The 25,543-nt window shown below is 36.7% G+C and overlaps 2 protein-coding genes across 5 annotated transcripts in view; one reads left to right on the forward strand and one right to left on the reverse strand.

The window, feature by feature from the left end:
- LOC149087910 (voltage-dependent calcium channel subunit alpha-2/delta-3-like) overlaps positions 1 to 25,543 on the forward strand; it is a 323,210-nt gene that overhangs the window by 237,621 nt on the left and 60,046 nt on the right. For all 4 annotated transcript variants that reach the window (XM_089242629.1, XM_089242612.1, XM_089242620.1 and 1 more), the window contains exon 2: positions 2,449 to 2,530. In XM_089242629.1, the coding sequence (XP_089098755.1) occupies positions 2,449 to 2,530 (82 nt within the window). The remainder of the gene's footprint in view (positions 1 to 2,448; positions 2,531 to 25,543) is intronic.
- Positions 16,762 to 20,498, reverse strand: LOC149087918 (uncharacterized). Its single transcript, XM_089242600.1, has one exon. It carries the CDS (start codon positions 19,951 to 19,953, stop codon positions 17,191 to 17,193), a length of 2,763 nt encoding a protein of 920 aa, XP_089098726.1. The 5' UTR covers positions 19,954 to 20,498; the 3' UTR covers positions 16,762 to 17,190.

A 25,543-nucleotide genomic window follows, 5' to 3' on the forward strand; every position in this document is an offset into this window, starting at 1 on the left:
TCTTTGAACCATTCGTACATAAACCATTTTTCACTTATGTAGAAAATGACAGGTTTGAAAGTTCACCGCTTATGTTTTCGAAATTGCTTCCTTCCGATTTTTCGACGTTTTGATCGAATGCAGCTCTAGAAAATAGAAAAAAAAGGAGAAAAAAAAATATATATATAATACAATTTTCTCCATTTTTTTCCCCCCTCCTCCAAAGCTTCTGATTTCTTTGTATTATATATATATTTTCTTTAGGTTATATTCCCCTGAAAGCAGTTAGAAAAATCTGTATTTTAAAAACGATAATGAGCTTGAAGCGGGTCCTTATCGATGAGGTGATTTTCCTCTGGAAAAGGAAGTTTTTGAAGAGTGTGCGTGTGTGTATCTGAAGGAGTGTATGGAGAGAGGGTGGATGGATATCTGAAGGGAAATGAATAATCTTGGCCGTCAGCTGCTTATGACTCCTTTCTGCTACTCCATGGCTTTACGCTATTGTACCATTTCCCCCCATTCACTCTTCCACTTTTCCATTGCCCGTTTTTAAAAAGGATACTTACGTTGAGAAGTTCTCCTTCTCTTCATCTTTTTTTTTACAGTGGCGCGAAGTGTAAATGCTTCTAGGAGTGATTACTTCTTCGAGTCATAATATAACTAAAATAACCAAAACCTCCTTCCCCCCCCCCCCTCTTTCGAAGAAAACGTTAAATTGTATACGTGTGAGAAAGAAGTGAAGAGAGGAAAAAAAAATTACATTGTGAAGTGCTTTGGTGTACGTGAAGTAACATTTCGCTTTCGTCTTAGTGTACGTACTTTAAAACGGATTGTCTCGGAACGATCGCGAAAATACCAGCTATCAGAATCGACGGGTTACTCCGTGCTTTTAACCGTCGTTATCTGTACAATGGTGTACTTTATCAAATTCACTCGTATTCGAGAAACGTTTTGTTCTTTCTCACAAATAGGCTTTTTCCATTCAGATATACGTTTTGAAAACGAAATGTCTCTAGTCTTGCATTTTATCAATAGATTTACGAAAATGAATTGTTACAGTATGTCCATCTTCGGGAAGAGTGACTATGAGAAAAGTCATATTTCAATTTTATTTACCATTTTATGCGATATTTTTCGGTAAAAATGTCTATTGCATGAGTATTATATTTAGTTCAGCATTCAGATCTGCGGAATTTGACTATGCATAGGCTCTAAGATTCGGTATTCTGTCACCGCGCATCTTATGGAGCGGTATTACCGCAATATTCCAAGCTGCTGAGTTCATTTGTTTTACAGCAAGTTGCTTGCTCGGCATCCTTGTGCTTGATGAGGGTAGAGATCTGGTGGTCGTGCAATGTTATCAAACAAATTAGATTACCTCTTCTAACTTTGATTAAATGACTATGACCTTTTTGGTAATGTATTTTCCTGTTACGAGAGAGTAAATGCAGCACAAGAATAAATGTAACTTATGAAAGAGTAAAAAAATTAAGCAACTTCAGTTGTCTTAACCATCTTGGGGAATGCATTGAATGCCATTCCATTGGAAGTACCATCACTGAACCAATAATAGTTGTGTCGTTTCCCGAAGAAGGATCCTTATCGTTTTATAAAATTTTCTATGCACACTTGCACGATTCAATTGTCTATAACACTAGTTAGACGATATGAATTTTCGCAGCAGGCCCTACAACAGTACAAATTTTCAATCATTGCACTTCACTCGCAATTTGAAATACAGTTGGTAGCACAAACTCCATACACAACACTAAATACGTACTACTACTACTATACATGCACTCCTCCACTCCTCGTACACGGTTCTCTACGGATTTTCTAACGAATTCGTGCACGCCATGATGTGCGTTTACGTGTAGTGTGTTTGAAAGAGGGTTATAGAATGCTCAATGGCGGTATATAAAAGTAGTGTCCGGTTTAGAAGAAAAGAAAAAAAATTGACGATATATATATTGCTCGTTCCTAACCTTCACTGGGGAGGGGACGGTACTCCCAATCCTGATGCCCTGTGTCATGCATTCGGCAAAAGTACTCCCTTATATCTCTATTTCTAAGCATAATCTATTTCTTAATTCCTTCACTAAGGTTGAGGTTAAACCCTGAGTTCCTTCATTTAAATTAGTTTTTTTTTTTTTTACGTTCACTATGTTTTCGATAATTCGATGTTTTATCTGTTTTTTACATACTTACGAAGGTCTTTTTGAAAAAATTCAAATCTCGTAATTGCTGTGACTCATCTCATTATTCGAATATGTAGCAAGTCCGACAAAATTATCCGAAATTTACTCGATGGAAACTATTCAACAGCTGTACCTCTTCATACACAAAATATTTTTTCCGTGTCTTCAATGTATTTCAAAAGTTGCTGCGAATTCAAAATTTTCACAAATGAAAACATACATATAAAAGTTCATTTGCATGTAAGTAACACATCCTTATCTTTCTTTGCAGAGTAAACAACTGGGCCTTAAAATTCGGGAAATCCATCGTAGAAGTCAGTTCCGGCGTTACGTGTCTGAGGAAAATTCAGGAGGTAAGGAGTTAAACTCTTTTCACTATTAAGACTAAAATGTTAAATATCTCCAAAATTACAATGAAATTAATTTTACTTCATTCTCGTGAATATGAATGACATCATGACCGTGCGTCTCATTTTCCGTCCCTAATGTTGGGGATCTATTATATATTGACGCGATTTGGTCTCGTAATGATTAATAACAGAAAATTCAGTCTTCTGCTGCTATTCCTACTAAACTGCATATGCACCTCGTAAATATTCTTCTGAGGAACTTCTAACGCAGCGGTTCTCAACCGGTGCTCCGTCTACACTTCCCAGGGGTTCCGCGACGACTCGAGGAAATAAAACAAATCAGTAACTTTGACAGATAAATGAAAAAAAAAAAAGGCCTACAAGGTTCCAACGTAAAAATTATATGCAAAAAAGGGCTCTTCGAGTGAAATAGGGCTCTGCCATAGAAATTATATACTGAAAAGGGCGTGTCCAAAAAGGTTGAGAACCGCTGTTCTAACGAATTGGTACATGTCGGAATATCTCGTGTACGTGTTGTGAAATAGTGTTGCAACCTATCTCCAGAATTCAGAAAAAGCGTAGCAGTTTATTTTTGCCTGTTTCGTACTATTAGGACAGAATTTTGAGTATTGTAGGTCTGATTGCTCTATATGAAAAGACTTCTTAAATGGAGTTTGGCTCGCATTCACGACTCGGAGTTAGAAACCACAGAAAACCAACTTCAGCTGACCACCACTGTGCCTTAAATGGAGTTCGAACCTAAATCCTTGTGATAATACGAATCTGGTGACAATCACACTGTCACACTATCTTCTGCTGGGTGATAATTAGGATACCTGTGGTAAAGTTGAGATCCCGTTTTCGTCTGAATGGAATATTCCGAGTCGAAATTAGAACTTAGTCATTGCAATGGTAGACTGAACACACCCCCAATTTACATCTAGAGGAGATGCGTTTCCCGCGGAATGGGTGCATCCGGAAGTCAACGCAACTTTATTAAATTCGAGAAGAATACAATTGACAACAGAAAGAAAAATATACTTGAAAATAGATACTTAGTCAGCCGGGCAAGCATCCGTTTCGGCTCCCTTCCCATATATTGAACGAGATGTCAAAAGAATTGTGAGTTCGGCAACCTCCCTATAGTCCGTTTCAGGTTAACTTTGCAGTGCAGAGAAAGGTAGAGAGTGTATTCCTTCGCCGCAAAATATAGTTCCCATATATCGGAGGCTTACGATGATCATTTATGCAGAATATTTCAATTTTTTGAATGATTGAAAATGAATACTGAAAAAATAGTGTTCTGAATCGATCTTTATTCGTTTAAGAATTTTAAAATGATCACCATTATGCATAAAAAAAAGATTTTTCTCAGTGAGATTGGCGAGAATCAGCTATATCTTACCGCGACTGCGCATCGATACATTGGTTGAAAGGCTTTCGTTGTCATAGCAACGTGTGATGCGGTTCCCTCGTAGCTTCCCTTTCACTGCAAAGTTAACCTGAAACGAACTATAGTTCAGTGTGGGGACACCAGACCAACACCCGTTTTTAGGTGGTGTTGAGACCAGACCCACTTTATCCCCTCTTTCGTTGCGGCCATATGGTCAGTTTATACTAAAATTCGGCTCTTTGTTCTGCCAAAATTTAGACTTGAAGTGATTCAATTAAGTACGGCCATCATCCATAATTGATTCTGCTGCATATTATACGTCTATGGATTTTCGAATACATATAAATAGCTCTACTCTCTAGTTTTCCCTTGAAATATGAGTTTCTCAAATGGCTACTATTTCAACACTTTTTCGCGTGAAATGTACTCCAAAAAAGATTCAAGTAAAAACCCTGCAAACTGTAATCGTATCCGTAAAAGACAAAATAATGATAATGAAATAACTTGCATTTTTCCTCGGAATTCAACGTCTTTCGGGAATTTGTCAAGTTCTGATGTGCTTGACAAATGATCATATACAAGAGCTGCATTATTGATCGCTCAGCCCACGGTCACACACACACATATATATATATAGATAGAAGAAATCTATATAATGTGTAAAGGAGTGAGCCGAAGGATTCTTTTATTATTATTATTTTCCCTCGGAATTCCTCTGCATCAGCTCACCTTTAGGAAATGCCACGGGTAAATAGTTGGAGGTCATTATTCCAGCACTGGCTGCTGATCTGACATGTCATGCTGCATGGATTTTCCCGTCATTTTTAGAGCGGGACCTCGAAATATAGATGATAAATGAACTTATTTTTCCTATTTCGGCTCTGCGAACTAGAAGCAGCCATTCTCTGGCGTTTTTATTAGGGGAAAGTTCCGTTCCATGTGTGGGGATTTTCTGACTTCTTTTCAAGATTCATACTTTCATTTATTTGTTTTCACCAGTTTTTTATAGTATATATTTTTGTCTGAATTATTTGTGAAGGTAAATTTTCACAAATTATCACCCGTTAAAATATTTTCGCTGTCCAAAATTTGGTATAATTGAATGACAGATCAAGTATTGTGCTCAGTTAGACCAGGGCCGTTATAAGAGCACCATGGGGGCCCCCGAAGCCAAGTGGTTTCTCTGAGGCCCTACCAGGCAAATTTACATGAGTACTTCTTGAAAATTTCAATTATATCTCATTTTTGTGACGCCGGGCTCGGATGCGTCCTGACGGCACTTAGATTCGTTTTTGGATGTACATTTATATTTTACATCAGGCGCTGATCAAGGGGTATGTCTCGGGAGGATGACCATAAATCCCGTATTTCCGCATAATTTTAGCCATTCCGACTAATGTCCCGTTTCTTCACGTATTTTCAATCAAGCCTGCTTGAATTTTCATTCTTTCTTTAAATCAAGGAGTTAAACTGTTCATCTTATAAATTATACTATGATAATTAACAACTATATGAATATTAATCTTACATATTTGTTTTGTCTTAAACGTTTTATTTCGTAGAATTCATTTTAATCCACTGCAATGTTCAGTAAGGCTTCATTTTTTCTGCCATTAGTGATTTTACAGTGATTTTAGCGTTAATTGGCAACTTTGTTTACATTTGGCATCAATATTATAGGTAATTGGTGATGTCACTCGTGCATTTGGAATCTTCCGAACTTTCTTGAGAAAATGTGATGAGCCCGTTTATACAGGGTGATTCAGAAAAGATGGGAAAAACTTTAAGAGGTGATAGTACACACTAATACAAACAATTGTCATCAAAGAATGCATGGTCTAACATGAAACGCAAACGCGCCAGCGCGTTTCGAAACGGACGCTCCGCAAACGTTAAAACGACATTCCTGTTGAAATTTATCGGGAGAAATAGAACACCATGCACATGCAAATGTGACCTGGGAAAGAAGAAGAAACCGTATGCACATCTGTGTCACAGAGTATCAGACCCGTTAGCAAGAAAGGATCCCGTTTAGCAGCTTCTGGTGCAAGCGCGCAAATGTTTTCGGATTGAGCAACCAACCGCCTGTGGGGGGGGGGGAACGCTCACCGTACATTCGTGCCGCCTCTGTGGCACTTCCGCTTGCTCGGTAAATGAAATGCACGTCTGCTTTTTCAGTATTACCAAAGTGCTCCATTATCCCGTGCGTTACAACTGTTAGAACGGTTGCACGCTGGAATAACTTCACAGGGCTATCGTTCGCCTTATTTATTCACTGTGACGCAGATTTGCGTACGGTTTCTTCTTCCTTTTCAAGTTACATTTGCATGCATGCTTTTCTTTTTCTCCCGATAAATTTCAACAGGAATGCCGTTTTAACGTTTGCGGAGCGGCCGTTTCGAAACGCGCTAGCGCGTTTGCGTTTCATGTTAAACCATGCATTCTTTGATGACAATTGTTTGTATTGGTGTGTACTATTAACCCTTAAAGTTTTTCCCCATCTTTTCTGAATCACCCTGTCTTTATAGTTTAAAAGTTCATCGAAACATCCTTCACGTGCAGACCAATTTTTCTCAGATAATTCGTCTCATAGGAGGAGCAATCGCACCCCCTTCCCCCCTCCAGGATTCACGCCTTTTTTCGGTCGGATGAAATTCGTAATGACTACTATATTAGTCGCATATTACCAATGGCAGCTCGTCGCAAAAAAAATCTGGGGGGAGGGGGAGTCTGCCAAAATCATTTTGCATTTTTATTATGATATTGGCTGGTCCCGAATTCCGCATGGGCGATTGCTGCATTTGTCCTGATCCTCGTGATTTTGGGAGCCCCAAAATTTAACAATATATATTCACTGACTAGATAAATATCTTTGACCCCAATTGCGGGGGAAACCCCCACAAGTTTCGTCTATTTCAAGACCCCCCCTTCCGCCCGACAACTAAACAAGAATTGTTAATCATAGAATGTGCAGTCGAATCGCAACAGCAAAGGTGGTAGAGGATGTTTTTGGAGATGCACAACAGCACTTCACACCAAAAACAAATACCATAGTTTTCGACAGATTTGCTGCGATATGTGCCATCAACTGTTTAAGAGTGCATATGCATTTTCGAATTGGAGTTTTTTTTTCACTGATGCAAGAACCATCAAGGTCATGCTCGTTAAACAATTACTAAGCGGTATAATGACTTGTGGTAGAATTTGCATTACTAGGCTGCATCATGAGAAGGCCTACTACATTACAATACCATGCACCTTGGTCACGAGCATTTGTGCAAGATCGATCTTTAGAAGTGGGCACATTGGGTTTCAGGAGCACAAGAAATCTCTCCCAGGGAAATTTTGAGCTGATAACCTTTAAAAAGCATTTTAAATTATCAGAAATTTATAAAGATAATATACAGTATAAAGGATTTTTTTAATATTTTAATTTTAAACTGAAATATTTGAAAATGTTTTTTGATCGTCTTGGGGAGGGCACCGGCCCTCTATGTTCTCTCCTGCATGCACATCTGGTCACAAAGAATGCCACTTTGCTAGAAAATTTTGCAGCAATGTATAAATAGGAAATTAAGAAAAACTTATCTTTATACTATGCAAAATAACAATATAAAAGCAACACAACACGTAGAATCGTGATTTTAAAAACTAGAAAATAAGGCGAGTGATTCTTCAATGTTCAATAAATAAATTTTTGTTTCTTTGGATTCCGAATAAATACTAATTTATTGATTTTCATGTTTTTTTCATAAAAGTGCACAAAAGTACATTTGTTATAGTTGATACTCGAACAAGATTTTTCTTCAAATTATTTTTAGTAAATTTGATGCACAATTTTAATGTGTTATATCAGCGGTTCTCAACCGGTGCTCCACAGAGCCCTTGGGGCTCCTTGTGCACTCTCCAGGGATAAAAAAAACAGTAAAAATTCAAAAAATAATTTAAAATGTTTCTAAATGGTAAAAATATATTAGAAACTTTAATGAATAGTTAAAAAATGGACCTACGGGGCTCCGCCATAGTATTTTTTTTACTAAAAAAGGGCTCTGCAAGCCAAAAAAGCTTGAGAACCATTATGTTATATGATACATATGTGCTAAATAACTCAATTAATCCTTTGAAGGGCAGACATTTATCCAAAACACATTGTTAAAAAGTAAACAGGTGTACCCACTACGCGATCCCGCCCCCTTCAAAGAAGGGAGTTGATATGTTTACTCTCATCAGGACGTTTTTATTTAGGAAATTGTCTCACATCTTAAATCATCATCGTACCCCCAAGGGTGTTGTGACCAACACTTTGGGAACCACTGAGTATTAAGGTAATACAGGTGAAGAAAGAACTTTTTCAGATAGTCGTATCTTAAGGGCATCAAAACATTATTTGCCCCAGGCGGCAGACTTTCTAGAAGTGGTCAGGATTGCACATTCATGATTGTGGAATGACGGAGCCGATATATTGATAATTGTACAAGCAGAATTTGATAAAATCACCTTGTATGATACATGGTAATTATCTTAGCTGAATAAAGGCATTCTTTAGTTCTAACATATATAGGCCTATAATTTTTAAAGAAAAATTAATTTCTTATTTGGAAGTTTTTATTTTCGAGAATCTCTTGTGACCCACCTAGTTCATTCACGCACCCCATGAAGGGTTGCGCTCCATGGTTTGTGCACCACTGCGTTATATGACAGTTTGGGACCTTTTTTGCTAATTCTCGCATTTTCCATGTTGATTCATGATGGCAATTGATTATGCACAGGAGTGGTAAAAGTTCAGGCTAAAAATATTTTAAATCTGTTCCTGGAACTTTATTTTACACGGATACCAATGGGGAACATTATTTCAGTTTGTGAATGCCCTTTTGGGACAAATTCACTTAGAAAACAAACCTTTGTTTGTATCTTTTTACATCGCATTCATAAAGGCCTTATCTCAGAGTGAATGTTTTCATGTTTTTCCAGAAAATCCCTTCGTAAAAATCCTTTTTTGCAAACACCACATTCGTAAGGTTTGACTCCAGAATGAATTTTTTCATGTACTTCAAGATTACCTTTTTGGGAGAATCCCTTATTACAAACACTGCATTCATATGGTTTTACCCCAGAGTGGATAATTACATGCCGATTCAGATGATTCTTTAGTGAAAATACTTTTTTGCAAACACCACATTCATATGGTTTCACCCCAGAATGAATTTTTTCATGTTTTTCTAGATAATCCTTTCGTAAAAATTCTTTTTTACAAACACCACATTCAAAAGGTTTTATCCCGGAGTGAATTTTTTCATGCATTTTACAACTACTTTTTTGTGAGAAAACCTGTTTGCAAATGCTACATTCATAAGGTTTTATTCCAGAGTGAATTCTTTCATGGGTTACTAAATGACTTCTTTGTGTAAATGCCCGTTCACATTTGCCACAACCATAAGGTTTTACCCCAGAGTGAATTTTTTCATGTTCTTTCAAATGACCAATTTGTGAGAACGCCTTATTGCAAACACTACATTCATAAGGTTTTACCCCTGAGTGAATTTTTTCATGTTCTTTAAGATAACTCATTTGTAGGAACGCCTTATTGCAAACACCACATTCATAAGGTTTTATGCCCGAGTGGATTTTTTCATGTTTTTCTAGATATTCCTTTCGTGAAAATTCTTTTTTGCAAACACCACATTCGTAAAGTTGCTTCTTCTTTGAGTGAATTCTTTCGTGATGAGTCAAGGCATTCTTTCGTGAAAACACCTGGAAGCAAACACCACATTCAAAGGATTGCTCCCCACAATTGACAGGACTGTTTGACTTCCCTTCTTCTCTAGAAGACAAATTTTCCATTTTCATTTAAAAAAAAATCAAAATAATAAAAGCAATAGAATTCAAATCAATGGTTTTAAACACAGCGAGCAAAGATTTTGAAGAGCCGGAGATTGTCTCCAATTTCAGCTACAAGAACCAAAATTCATCGGAAACACGTTTAATGGTTTCATATTCAGCAGGAAAGATTTCAAACAGTGAGATGCCGACTTCACTTTCAGTTACTGCAATCGAAGTGCATCTGAAACGCTTTAAGTGCAGCAAGTAAGGAATCTCAAGGAGCAGACGATTGTTTTCCTCTCGCTTCCAAATCTTTTCAAATGAAGGATCAGCTTTTAGCTACGATTTCTGATATATTGTAAGTGATATTCCTCTAGAAAACCTGCTATGTTGGTTCCGATCATCTCCAGTCACTCGGAATTAAAGTGCACCGATCAACAAAATGTAGTAATTAACGCACCGATGGAAAATTATTTAAATTAAAACGCAATATTATGGCACATAAGAGCTCAAACAAACGCAATCAAAACATTGGCTTGACTTCAAATAATCATTGTGTTTTAAGCTACCAAGTCTTCCCAAATCAAAACATTGTAGTATTGATTGCTTTCGCGCTACCGATGAAATTATCCGGAGGTGTCGGCTGCAAAGGCTCTTTTCTGCCCGAAGAAGAAAAGGAAAGAAAACATACTAATAAACGTTAAATGACCATACGTCCCGTCCCACTATTTTGTATTTTTGTGGTCATACCTCATACCGACTTTTTGGCAAAAGTGTCCCAATTTTTTACGCGAGCCCTACTTGAATTTTTATTCTTTAATGAAATCAAAGACTGAAATTATTTTTCAACTCATAAATTATATTATGATAATTGAAACTATAAATAAGTATAATAATCTCCCACATTTGTCTCTGTGAACATTTTTCTCGTGGAATTCAGTTTAATCAACTGCAATTTGCAGTAATGCTTTATTTTCCGCCATATTTTTTTCCCCTTTTTTGAGCAACATTTGGCAATTTTTGGCGATTTCTCCAGGAAATATTTTTACTCCTTTCACTTATGCTGAACATAAAAAATGTTCAACTTGTTACAAAACGGAATCTTTCTTGTGTGATGCGATTCGAGCCACTACCGATTCGAGCTCACTAGGCTGGAACATCAATGCCCATTTAGCTATTCGAGAAATGTGCGGTTTATCAAACGTAACTGACTATACGTCCCGCATTTTCTGGGAGATTCCCGATTCTTTCTGGCTGCCCTGACCATCGAGAAGAAATATATAACTATTTCTCCTCTAAGGTCTTGACTGTTTTTGCAAAAATGTCCTGGTTTTTCACGTATTTTCAATGAAGCCAATTTGACTCTTATTCTTCAAATCACGATTAAAATTATCTTCTCAAAAGTTTTTTTTAAGAAAAATTATGAAAAAAATTTATTTACTTTTGCTGAGTTTGATCCTATCTAGCTGGGTCATTCTAACGAAATTGGGCAAAAAATGGAAAAAAAATTATTTTAATAAATATCTCTTGACCAAAACATTCTTAAGTACACTTCTTTAGCTGCGAATAAATGAAATAGACCTACAACAAACAGCAACGTCCAATTTGTATATTTCAGCACTATTTGACATTCGCAGCATGTGCCCAGGGCCGCAAAAAAATGCATGGTCCAAGGGCCAAGAAGGCATTTTGGCGTCTCGTAATGTTGAAAAGTGAAATTGACTCCTTCTGGCAAAGCGTATTAGAGACGCTTTGCCTTTTGGTACACGGCGCCCGGGTCATCCCCCCCCCCCCACCTAGTTGCAGCCCTGCATGCACTTTCTACTTTGATTATTCATCTTCATTTTGGACAAGCCAAGCACCATCGAGCTTATATCACTAATATAGACTTCACTTGAAATATTATTGCAGTTTCATGCAGTTCCATCAGAATATGTCACACGTTCTTGGACTTTGCCACCTTTCTTCTTTGCGCAGCCAGCCTTCCTAAACCCAGCTTGTAGATTATCTTGTGACGTTGGAAGAAATTTATTTCACTGCTTATTTAATAATGAAGGAAATTCTGGTTAACGATTGGCACACTGTGGTGGATGTGTGCAATATTGTCATAATGCAAAAACCAGTCGCCCATCTCTTACAAATCTATCTACCTTCGCACACTGTTGTGCTAACTTCTTAGCAGCTAGCTTATGAAAAAGCATCAGCACACTTAATTTTTACCTATAGCAGTATTCCAATAAGTTGCTTCTAACATTGCAACAGTTTCTGTTGCTTTTTTTTCCCATCAAGAAGCAAAATTTCACAGCCCCGCACTGTTCTCATAAGTCTGTCATGACCGAAAACGAGTAACAGGCAATCAAGTAACAGCTTTCAAGAAAAAACTCATGGATGCCAAACACAACTTTACCAAGCAATGCTACTCTGCACATTGGCTCAGGATGAGTGTGGTTTTATGCTTTTCTAGTAAGAGTTACCATAAGGCAATCCCGGTTACTTTTGGGTACCCCTTGTATTGTGCATAAATGATACATACAAACATACAAGAAACATATAGCATTTGTACCCATATATAATTTAACAATTCTATTCCATCATCTATAAATTGACAAAAAAAAACATTAAGAGTAGATGGCTTATTAAAATCATGGATAATGTTATCATTTGGTTATTGTGATTACTTTTGCTTATTATGGAATGGACCAATATCAAAGCATGCTGAATTTTTTTTATAGCTATAGCACTTTGTGAAAAAAAAATTTATAACAAACCAAAGTTTTTTCATTTAGATATTTTAAAGCTAGGGTTGAACCAGATTCATTTTTTCGCTACAATTTATTGTTATCAGTCTGTTAGACCAGCGTTTCTCAACCTTTTTTGACTCGCGGAGCCCTTTTCAGTATATAATTTCTATGGAGGAGCCCTTTTTTGTACTTTTTTTTTATGGCAGAATCTTGTGGGCCTCTTATTTACTTATCCATCAAATTTACTGATTCATTTTATTTTCCTTGAGTCGCCACTGAGCCCCTGCGAGGTGCACACGGGGGCTCTGTGGAGCACCGCTGTGTTAGACTATGTAGGAAATCAGAAGGCAAATTTTATTTATTGATGGAAATTTCTGTACCTAGTTAACAATAGGGCTGTAATAGCCGCTATGATGCATGTACTTGTAGTGCTTCTTTTGCAAATTTTTTTCCTATAGTGAAGACATGTTTAATGTAAAAGAAGTCCCTTAGTCAGTTCATCATAAGTTTCTTTGAACTGACCATATTCACAGTTGCATGACCAGAAGACCTTCACGAGAGAATCTATGGAAAATACAGTAATTCATAATATTCTGTTTTAGAACATTTGGAAAAAAAATTCATGATTTAACATTTTGAAACCTGCTATGTGTGATAGAAAAGAACGGAACACACAGTCTTGTTTGACCAAACAGGACATAATGGTCATTGTACTCACAACCAGGATCATTTTTTGATAGTTATTAAATGGTTATTATTATTAGAAACACAAGTCTCTCCCAACGTGATTAAGTGGCTAGCACTGTATCTGCAATGTTCTATGAAAAAGTAATTAGAGTGAAAAACATAGATCCGGAAATTTCGCCTCCAACAGTTTGTATGCCCTGACATATGAGTGACCAAATGAGATTGGGTGAATGAACGCATGAGTGACCAAGTTAATGTACGATTGACTGTACCAAGTTTGCAATTGATTATATAGGTGAATGACAATATGAGTGACAGTGAGTGACTGTATGGGTAAGTGAATGACCTAATCATAAGGTCACTAAGTTGATAACTCAGATTGTTCACTCACTTGTTCGCTCATGTGGTCACTCACTTGTTCACTCATGTGGCCACTCACTTGTTCGCTCATGTGGTCACTCACTTGACAACTTATATGGTCACTCAACCACACTCACTTGTTCGCTCATATGGTCATCCTCTTGTCATTCAAATTCAAATGGAGCTGAGATAGAAATCTTTCTCTTGTAATGGAGCGAAGGCAGACATCTTCAGCTGTGAATGAGTGTATGCAGGTATCTTCAGCTGCGAATGGAGCTTATGCAGATATTTTCAGCTGTGAATGCAGCCAAGACAGACATCTCCAGCTTCAAATGGAGTGAAGGCAGACATCTTTAGATTTGAATGACATCTTAGATTTTGAGCAAAGGCAAGTGGGTCCAGGGCAATGCATTAAAAAATCGACTTATTGTATAGGTGTATTGGATCATCCTGTATTTTACGAGGCAGAAAAATTTCTCTTATAATATTTGGCTTTTAGGAGGGGTGATTGTGTCTCCCTGCATGGATCTGTGCTTGGGCCCTAGCTAGGAGTCAAGGTCATATTTTTTATCAGGGGGGGGGGATGTAGTTATTCACATTTCCACTAAAAATGTTATTGTATAACAATCTGCACCCCCCCCCCCAAACTTACTGCCTTCTCAAAATGTACTAACCTATTTATCACACCCCTTATTTCCAGCCCTGTGTGCCACACTAACGCTGGTATAAGAGAAACATGACATCAATGGGGAAAAACAAATTGGACGAATTCATGCACCAACTCATGCTTTTGCAATGTGTGAAACTTCAAAAAATCTCCCATAAAGTAAATGTTTTGTAATGTTACACTCTAAATATGTGAATACTTTTTTTTGGTTCAAACTACAGTAAGAGAAAAAAAATACAGGTCGCTATAACTTTAGTGTCTAACAGAAAAAAAATTCAAGCGAAACATTACTATATGGCAGCAGCGTTTCTCAACCTATGGTTCGTGACTATGTCATAGGTGGTCTGTAGGCAGACTTAAAACTAAATAGAATAGGCAGGATTTTTTTTTTCGCCTGTTATAATTGATATTAGTTATATTCATATTGTTTCATATAAAAACCTTCATATTCAGTTTCATCTTGCATCATAACAGAGAATGCAGGTAAATTTCTAAATCATTAAATCTCACTAAGTTGCCAAAAAAATTATATTCTATTGCCTTAAATGCAATTTGCCAATTACTGGTAAGATGGATGAAGGTGTGCAAATATAGGGCTGCTACAAATCGCAATGAGCCAAAATGTATTTCAAGAAAAAAAATATTTAAATGATCTGATATGACCATATTTCATTCAGAAAAATTAAAATTCTGTAAAAAAATTGGGGTCTTAAATAATTATCTGTAAAATGTGCTGGACATCAGCAAATTGTCATCAAAAACATTGGTGATTGTGCCTACCTCTGACAATTGTTATTGAAAAAAAAATTAGGACAAAACACGTTAAACCTGACAAATATGTGAGATAAATATTTGTAATTTTGCTATAATTATCATAAAAAAATCATATGGAAACGCTGTGTGTGCGTTTATGACTTTGATAAATACTGTATTATGCAAATTCAAATAAGTATTGTGAAGAAGCGGAACAAATGTATAAAAAAAAATTAGAATAACAATAATTAGAGGAATATGTCATAATATAGGGTACAAGTGATCCGTCAAATTATTTCAGACATACTAGTCCTTGTTTTCAGAAAGGTTGAGAAATAATGCTATATAGTAAATTCACAGCCATTTATGCTAGGGCTTGAAAAACCAAAAAAAAAAAAAAAAAATTTAGTCACCAGCCAACTTTCTTAGGAGCTGAGTTTTGTGGGACTCATTTATGTTAGGTTAGCATAAATTTCAAACCTTCTGTCTTCAGACTCCAATTTATGAACTGCACAAAGTTGCACAATGTAGGTGCCAATATCAATTTTTTAGTCCCTAAGGCAACCTGGGATTTTCAAGCCCTGACATATGCACTGCAACAACAACAAAAAGTTTTTGTTAATTGAATAGTTAGTTTCGAGAACAGCATAAAGACCAAAAATGGTAAATCTACTTTTTGTTCTTCCAAGTTTTGCTGTACATGAGTGGGTAAGAAAAAAACTAAAATAAGCCCTTAGAGATAGATAGGTCTAGGCCTGTAGAATCTTCAGAAAGTGTAAGGTTGAAGAAGTTAGTTTACCACTCCTATAGTTTTTTTTCATCTCCCAAAAAATAGATTTCTTTACTTATTCACTTCTTAAAACTGACTATTCAATTTTCACATCTACCGGCAAATTCAAAATATAAAATCAAAAGAATATGATTTCACTTTATGTAAAAAGGCAAATTTTACTATCTTTGTTTTAGCAAAATTTCTATCTTTGAACCGACTATAGTTAAAGTACTTAGAGAACATTTTGCACTCGTATAGTAAAGTTACGAATGTAAGGGTTAATGAAAATGATCAACCGTAAATTTTGTGAAATGATATCAGATTTGTTTTGACACACCATTTCATTTTTTCTGTTCCTCATCCAACCTCCTCAAGTGAAGGGGAAAAAGACAGCTACCAGAACATTTTCACGTTTTCTTACAGTTGTACTTTGTGCTCTGAATGTGTTTACTCTGTATAATAATATATACATATATACAATCCAATCCAGTTTTAACAAATACCGTTATAGCAAAAATCTTGTTTTAACGAACACTTTTCTAATCCCCCAAATAAGTTTACATAGAAACAATGCTAGGTAACCTGTAATTCCCTTATAACGAAATTTTGTTGTAACGAAGTGATTCTTTCAGTCTCTTGGCATTCGTTATAATGGGATTCGACTGTAATAATTAAAAAAAGGATATTCTTTGAAATTAACAGGCCATCTCCAAGTTTTATTCAAAAAAATTGATGTTACTCTGAACGTATAAGATTGTGAACAAAATCTGTTAAATGTATTCACTCGTTCATAGCTGCCTGTCAAATGTGAAAAGCAGTCTGCTTCTGACAAAAAAAAAAAACATACTGTATATGTATAGGGGCTACAATTTTTATGTTTTGTGAGAGCTTCTATTGATCACTTCCTTCAAACAAGGGTTGCTTCTTTTCTATGACTTTTTTTCCAGAACAGTCAACTGTCGGAAACATTTTCTGTAACAATATTCATAGCACCGTCTTTTTATGAATGAATATATTGTAAAAAATGTTTTTCACTACAAATGTGTGTCAAGATTTTAATGTCATTTTGAATAGACTTGAATACACATGTTCACACATTCATTATGTTACAGGAGTATAAATATTTTCATGCATTTTTTGAGAAATGAATTTAAATATACCTGATTCCAAATAACACATTCATGAGGCTTGTCTCTGATGCGAAGCCTTATAGGACAGTTTAAAACCTTTTTTTTGTGAAAGTACTTTTGTTTGCTAATTCTCCAATTTTCCATGTTGGTTCATGATAACCATTGGCTATGCACAGGAGCTGTTGTAAAAGTTCAGGCTAGAAATCTTCAGAGTTCCAGGAACAGATAATTTAATTTTACACTGATTCCAATATGAAAAGTTTGTTCGAATAGCGAAATCACTTCTGGAACAAATTAGAGTCAACCTCTTAGTTTATTAACTCACCTTTTTACACAGTATTCATAAGGGCTTCATTTTAAAGTGAATTTTTTCATGTTTTTCTAGATAATCCTTTCGTAAAAAGTTTTTTTTGCAAACACTACATTCATAAGGTTTTACCCCAGAGTGGGTTTTTTCATGTGCTTCAAGATTACCTTTTTGTGAGAATGCCTGTTGGCAAACGCCACATTCATAAGGTTTTATCCCAGAGTGGATATTTTCGTGTTGTTTCAGATGATCCTTTCGAGAAAATGTTTTTTTGCAAACACCACATTCATAGGGTTTTATCCCAGAGTGAATTTTTTCATGTTTTTCAAGATTACCCTTTTGTGAGAATCCCTTATTGCAAACACTACATTCATAAGGTTTTGTCCTGGAGTGGATGTTTTCATGCGCTTCAAGATTACCCTTTCGTGAGAATGTCTGTTTGCAAACAACACATTCATAAGGTTTTATCCCAGAGTGGATTTTTTCATGTGCTTCAAGATTAAATTTTTGTGAGAATGCCTGTTTGCAAACACCACATTCATAAGGTTTCACTTCAGAGTGTATATTTTCATGTTTTTCTAGATGATCCTTTCGTGAAAATTCTTTTTGGCAAACACCACATTCATAAGGTTTTACCCCAGTGTGAATTTTCTTGTGTGCTTCAAGATTAGCCTTTTGTGAAAATGTCTGCTTGCAAACACCACACTCGTAAGGTTTTACCCCCGAGTGGATTTTTTCATGCTTTTCAAGATTACCCTTTTGTGAGAATCCTTTATTGCAGACACTACATTTATAAGGTTTTACCCCAGAGTGAATTTTTTCATGTGCTTTAAGGTGACCCATTTGTGAGAATGCCTTATTGCAAACACCACATTCATAAGGCTTCACCCCAGAGTGAGTTTTTTCATGTGCTTTAAGATTACCCTTTTGTGAGAATCCCTTATTACACACACTACATTCATATGGTTTTACTCCAGAGTGAATTTTTTCATGTTTTTCAAGATTACCCATTTGTGAGAATACCTTATTGCAAACACCACATTCATAAGGTTTTACTCCAGAGTGAATTTTTTTATGTTCTTTAAGATTACCTATTTGTGAGAATGCCTTATTGCAAACACTACATTCATAAGGTTTTACCCCAGAGTGAATTTTTTCATGTCCTTTAAGATGACCCATTTGTGAGAATGCCTTGTTGCAAACACCACATTCATAAGGCTTCACCCCAGAGTGAATTTTTTCATGTGATTCAAGGTTACCTCTCTGTGAGAATGCCTGTTTGCAAAAGCTACATTTATAAGGTTTTATACCAGAATGGATATTTTCATGTTTTTTCAGGTAATCCTTTCGTAAAAATTCTTTTTTGCAAACACCACATTCATAAGGTTTTACCCCAGAGTGAATTTTTTCATGCATTTGAAGACTACCCATTTGTGAGAATGCCTTTTTGCAAACACCACATTCATAGGGTTTTGTCCCATAGTGGGTATTTACATGTTGCTTCAGATGATGCTTTAGTGAAAATACTTTCTTGCAAACGCAGCATTCATAAGGTTTTATCCGAGAATGAATTTTTTCATGTTTTTCTAGATAATCTTTTCGTAAAAATTCTTTTTTACATACACCACATTCATAAGGTTTCACCCCAGAGTGAATTCTTTCATGCATTTGAAGACTACCCATTTGTGAGAATGCCTGTTTGCAAACACCACATTCATATGGCTTTACCCCAGAGTGGATATTTACATGTTGCTTTAGATGATTCTTTAGTGAAAATACTTTTTTGCAAACATCGCATTCATAAGGTTTCAACCCAGAATGAGTTCTTTCATGTTTTTCTAGATAATCTTTTCGTAAAAATTTTTTTTTACAAACACCACATTCATAAGGTTTTATACCAGAGTGAATTTTTTCATGCATTTCGCAACTAACTTTTTGTGAGAATACCTGTTTGCAAACGCTACATTCATAAGGTTTTACCCCAGAGTGAATTCTTTCATGAGTTACTAAATGGCTTTTTTGTGTAAATGCCCGTTCACATTTGCCACATTTGTAAGGTTTAACTCCAGAGTGAATTATTTCATGGCGTTTCAGAGCAGACATGTGAGAAAATTTCTTTTTGCAAACACCACATTCATAAGCCTTCATCCCAGAATGAATTTTTTCATGTGACTCAAGATTATCTTTTCGCGAGAATACCTGTTTGCAAACACCGCATTCATAAGGTTTTACCCCAGAATGAACTCTTTGATGTTTTTCTAGATAATCCTTTCGTAAAAATCTTTTTTTGCACACACTACATTCATAAGGTTTTACCCCAAAGTGAATTTTTTCATGCATTCGTAGACTGCCCATTTGTGAGAACGTCTGTTTGCAAATGTTACATTCATAAGGTTTTACTCCAGAGTGAATTCTTTCGTGAGTTACTAAATGGCTTTTTTGAGTAAACGCCTGTTCACATTTCCCACATTTGTAAGGTTTAACTCCAGAGTGAATTATTTCATGACGTTTTAGAGCAGACATTAGACCGAATTTCTTTTTGCAGATACCACAATTATAGGATTTTATCCCAGAGTGATTTCTTTCGTGGATTTTAAGATAACACTTCCGGGTGAATGTCCGTTTGCAAACACCACATTCATTAAGTTTCTTCTTCTTCGCGTGAATTCTTTTGTGATGAGTCAAGGCGTTCTTTTGTGAAAACACGCGGAAGCAAACACCACATTCGAAAGATTGCTCTTCAGAATTGACGAGACTGTTTGATGTTTCTTCTTTGCTCGAAGACAAATTTTCCATTTTCGTTGAAACCAAAATATTAAAAACAACAGAATTCAAGTCGATGGTTTTAAAGAGCAAGAGATTGGCTCCAATTTAAGCTACCAGAATCAAGATGCATCTGAAACATGTTTAATGGTTTCATATTCAGCAGGAAAGATTTCAAACAGTGAGATGCCGACTTCACTTTCAGTTACTGCAATCGAAGTGCATCTGAAACGCTTTAAGTGCAGCAAGTAAGGAATCTCAAGGAGCAGACGATTGTTTTCCCCCTCACTTCTAAATCGGTTCACATGAAGGATCAGCTTTTAGCTACGATTTCTGATGGATTGCAAGCGATAATCCTCTAGAAAACTTGCTATGTTGGTTCCGATCATCTCCAGTCACCGGGAATTAAAGTGCACCGATCAACAAAATGTAGTAATTAACGCACCGATGGAAAATTATTTAAATTAAAACGCAATATTATGGCACATAAGAGCTCAAACAAACGCGATCAAAACATTGGCTTGACCTCACATAATCATTGAGTGTTTTCAGCTATCAAGGCCTCCCAAATCAAAACATTGTAGTATTGATTGCTTTGGCTACCGATGAAATTATCCGGGGCTGTCGGCTGCAAAGGTCGTTTTCTGCCCGAGAAAGGAGAAAAAAAAAATGATGGCAGAGCGACAGGAGAAAGAATAACGGTCACTTGTTACAAAGCGGAATGAAAAAAAATAACAGCGAAAAATGGAGGTAAGATGATATAGGAAAAAAAATTTGAGATCCAGTGACTGCGAAATCTATTTTGTGAGATATAAGATGTGTTCCAAGAATCACTAGGCTAGAAGTATGCTGACCATATTTGCTTGAAGAATATACGAGATATCGGGCTTCTAAATACGGGACATAGATAATTATCACTGAAATGCTGCCAAAACATGCCAATTTACTAACTTTCGCCAAAGTCACTAAGTCGCTAATCTTGGCTAACGAAGTGCTACTGCAACCAAGTAGTCGCCTGACGTCAAATATGACATGAAAATTTGCTCATTTTCTCTGAATGACGTCAGTCAAAAAAAAAAAAAAAAAACACGTCATTTCAAAGTCATTTAATGACCGATAACAGTAAAGGTCAGGAAATAACGTGATACTTGATTACCTTAATGAAATATGTAGATTTCACCTTGTTATGTGTAGTGGCAGATGGCAGCACTACACATAACAAGCATTACAGAGAAACAACAAAACTTCACGTCAGGTTTCACTACACGTACACGCACATTCCCGCATGTACCGATTCATTGGGGGGGGGGGGTGTGGTGTAGTAGTAGTAGGTAGGGCCTCCAAAAAATTGCTCGGGGATCCATGACGTTCTTAAGTCAGCCACCTCGTTGGGCAATTTGCCTGTTGTGGCGTTGTATTTGTATTTCATGACCGTCATGGCTAATGAAGGTCATGAAATGACGTGATATTAAATGGCGTAAATGATTTTGCGATATAAAAATCACGAATTTCTTTAGAACTGAAAAATTCTGTTTCGGTTGCAAAAAAAAAAAATTATACAAAATGTTAATGAACCTTCAGAGGGCGTTTCGAAATTACCCTAGGTCTATTCCTTACTGGTTGTCGAAAGATAAATGCAGTACTTTTACGGCCGTCAGTCACCAAAGCCAGTCACCATCTAGAAGTTTTTTTTCCAGAATGGTGGAAAGACCTAGCACAGTATAGTTCCCAAACTTTTATGTTATGAACCACCAATTTTGAAAACAAAAAATGTATATAGCAAAGTGCAGTAATGTAAGCTGAAGAAGCTGGGTGAAAGGGCGGGGTGATCGGCTGCTTCTTCGTAATCCGGTTTCCGCGTCGACTTTTGTAGCGCTAGTTTGTTTTTTGCGTTTGTGTTAGAAAAAGGATAATCTTTCCTTTCTGTAATTTTCTTTCCCCTCCTTCCCTTTCTTCATATTGTTCGTCACGGTAATTTTTTCGTTGTTTTTTTGGTTATTTATTTAATCCTCGTTTTATCGTCGAGACGGCGGATTTGGTATGTAGTTCCAACTCTCTTATAGCTAACTTGAGTGATAACAATATCGACATGGAAATTAATAATGATGCTCCCTCTAATGGTTTTGCGAACCCTAATAGGGCTCTGCCTGTCAACACGTGGTCTTCAAATATTAGTGATGTAGACTTATTAGCCTGTGCGTGTAATGAAATTAAATGCTTCACTGTCAAGCTGTCGGGTGCTCAAGCTATTCCGAGATCTCGACCGAGGGACTTGAAAAAAAGCTTATTAAATTATTTTTCAGACACCTCCCAGATCTTAGACGTCCGTTTCACTCGTGGTAATGAACTCATAATTGCGACCTCTTCACAAAAAGCGGCGACCGAAGCCTTATCGATACCTAGGATCCTAGATATTCCAGTCAAAGCTATTTTGCTTACTGATAACATTACCTCGAAATTCCTCCTGCGGAATATTCCTACCTCTGAAACTCTTGCGGACTTGGCCGAGGAAATTCGCGAAAATAACATCACCCTTTTGAGTCTAAGAAGATTTGCAAGAAATGGTGAAGCGTCCACGTCAGTGCTTGCTACTATTTTGGGAGTGAATTTACCTTCAGTTCTCAAAATATGGTTCACCATACATAGACCGAACCTTTTCATTGACCGGCCATTTCAATGCTCCAGGTGCTTCAAATTGAATCATCGACAAGTCCATTGTCGGGCCTCTGGTCCAGTCTGTCGATCCTGTGGGGGTGCTCATAGCTCCTCAGATTGTTCAAATCCTAGATCATGTGTCAACTGTGCTGGTGATCATGATCCAATGGAGAAATCATGTGTGTCGTATATCTTTGAATGTAAAGTGCTCGAATTTAAGGCAAATAATCATGTCACTCTTCAAGAGGCCAGGGTTGCGTGTCGTCCTAACCATCCTCAATCATATGCTAGTAAAGCTAGTATGTCCACGATTCCTGTTGACTTGGCATCTTTGAAATTAGAAATTCACAGTTTAATCCAGAGTGAGATCACAAAGATCAAAGAAGCTTTGTTGAATGAAATGTCAATTCAACTACAAGAAACAGTCTCGAACTGTTTGTCTGCTCTTATGCCTGATGTAATCAAGACTGTTATTGACTCTCTCCGTCCCACGGTGGACGACAGGACGTTGCCGAGAAAAAAAAATAAAAATGATCCATCCTCTTCCTATTCCTCGAGTCTTCTGACAGGCGGAGCTCTAGGGGGTTTTTATCCTCCCAAAGGTAATACCTAATTAGTTTTCTTATTCATATGCATGCCACTTTTTTTTTATTGCCTTTTGTTGTCAGAATTCCAAGCTGGTCCTGCCTTTAATTTTATTTTTCATGTCTTTAAGTCAAAGATTAAATATTTTGCAGTGGAACTGTCGTGGCATTCGTTCCAAATTTAATTTATTTCGTAATATTATTCATCAATTTGACATCATTTGCATCCAGGAAAGTTGGCTCAATTCTAATTACCAATCCTTTTTTATTCCGGGTTTCCATATATACCGTTCTGATAGAACATATTCTTCCGGTGGTGGTTTAATTACAGCTATCAGGTCCGATTTTTCATCTCAACTCATTTGGGACACTAATGATGTATCTTTTGAAATTCTCTGTGTTAAAATTTTTATAAGTAATCATCCATTATGCCTTGCAAATATTTACCGTCCTGATGGCCCTTTTGACATTGATCCTTTGAACCACGTGATATCTTTGATGACTTGCGATTATATTATGTTGGGTGACTTTAATTCTAAAAATGTGAACTTTTGTGGCAATGTAAATTCTTCAGCTGGTATTGCCCTTCACAACTGGTATCTTCAAAATAATATTTGCTTCACCATTCCTACCTGCCCTACTTACTATAGTGCCAATACCAACTCATTTTTAGATTTTTGTTTCAGCTCCCCAAATGTTCATCGGACTCTAACCTGGTCTCCGACTGACAGTCTTCTGAACAGTGACCACCTTCCAATCAAGCTTTCTATTCCGATAAACTGTAATACTTCATCAATGGTTCGTCATTCCCATTGGCCTTCAATTATCTCGGACTTGGAAAATATCCCATCGTCCGATAATTTTGACGACTTGTATACTTTTTTACGCTCTTCTATTTCAAAGCACACTTCGCTTAAACCTCGTAAAAAATTCCCTCGTATCAAAATGGATAGGGATGGTCGATCTCTTCTCATTGAAAAAAAACGTAACTTTCGAAAGTTCCGTTCTTCGCCATCTAATTCAAACTGGATCTTGTACAAACAGAGTGCTGCTAAATTTCGTCGTCATCTGCGTACTCTTCGTCTTAAACTTCTGGCTTTTGAAGTTAAGCCCCATTCTCCCCCTTCAGCTGTTTATTCTATTTTGAGGCGAAACCGGTATGTGGCTTCGAAATCTTTTGATACTTCCCGACTAGTTTTTTCCATTGCTCACAGAGACTTCACGGGTCCAGAGGACCAGATTTCAATTCTAAAAAATTTTCATTTTCCAAACATTTCCCTCCCTCCTCCGAATCAATTCACTGGTCCCCACCATTGTTTTCAACAATGTCTAGATGCGGATTTCTCTTTTCAGGAACTTCGCAGAGCCATAAGATCCGGAAAATCTACTGCACCTGGTCCTGATCACATTCCTCTTCACGCTTTTAAATATCTCCCTGCTAAAGGCTTGGAATTTTTGCCCGCCTTCAATAGGATTTGGACTTCTGCCATAATTCCATATTCTTTCAAAGAGGGTAAAATTATTTTTATTCAAAAACCTGGCAAATCCCCATCGCATCCGAGTTCTTTTCGCCCTATCACATTGATCAATTCCATAAACAAAATTTTCGAACGCATTATTCTGTTTCGTCTTAATTGGATTTGCCTACGGTTCAAAATTTTTCCAAACTGTTTCTACGGCTTCCGTCCAAAAACCTCTGCCGAGGCCTGTCTCAGAGATATTGTTTCTTATACCTCAGATGCCTTCCGCCAATCTAAGACCTGTTATCTTCTTGCTTTTGATATCAATAAAGCATATGATTCAACCCAACACTCTTTTTTGTTACATAAACTGGCGAGAATGGGTTTGAATGGTCGCTTTTTACTTTGGTTATCTAATTATTTGGGTGGACGGGATCATTTCATTCACTGGCGTGGTTGCCCGTCCAATAAGTTTTCACCTTGTTCAGGATTATTACAGGGCTCAACATTGTCTCCTATCTTATTTTCTCTCTTCACTCTTGATATTGTCACCTACTTACCGCCCGACATTAAACTTTTTGTGTATGCAGATGATATTTTCATCATGTATAAATCTAACTGTGAAGCCTATATGGAAGCTCGTATGATGTCTGCAATTAATTGTATCCTTAGGTGGGCGGAGGACAGTGGTCTGTCCATCTCGCTTTCGAAATCTCGTTTTACGATTTTATCTCGGAATCCCACTTCATATGTTCCGAATTTCCAAATCAATGGAAATAGTATCCCGTTTGATCCCTACCTTAAAGTCCTAGGTATTTATTTAGACCGTTCTTTAATCTGGAAAAAACAAATTAATCATCTCAGATCTCGTTGCACTTTCACTCTCAATATTTGTCGTTCTCTTCATCATTTTTCCAGAAATAT

This window comes from Pholcus phalangioides, unplaced genomic scaffold (assembly GCF_987345545.1).
Source record: "Pholcus phalangioides strain wild (caught in Gottingen) unplaced genomic scaffold, Ppha-v1.0 ptg000003l_1, whole genome shotgun sequence".
Lineage (NCBI taxonomy): Eukaryota > Metazoa > Arthropoda > Arachnida > Araneae > Pholcidae > Pholcus > Pholcus phalangioides.

What these genes read in the sequence shown, in the direction of transcription:
- LOC149087918 (XM_089242600.1), bottom strand. Translation starts at nt 19,953, where the DNA reads ATGGAAAATTTGTCTTCGAGCAAAGAAGAAACATCAAACAGTCTCGTC.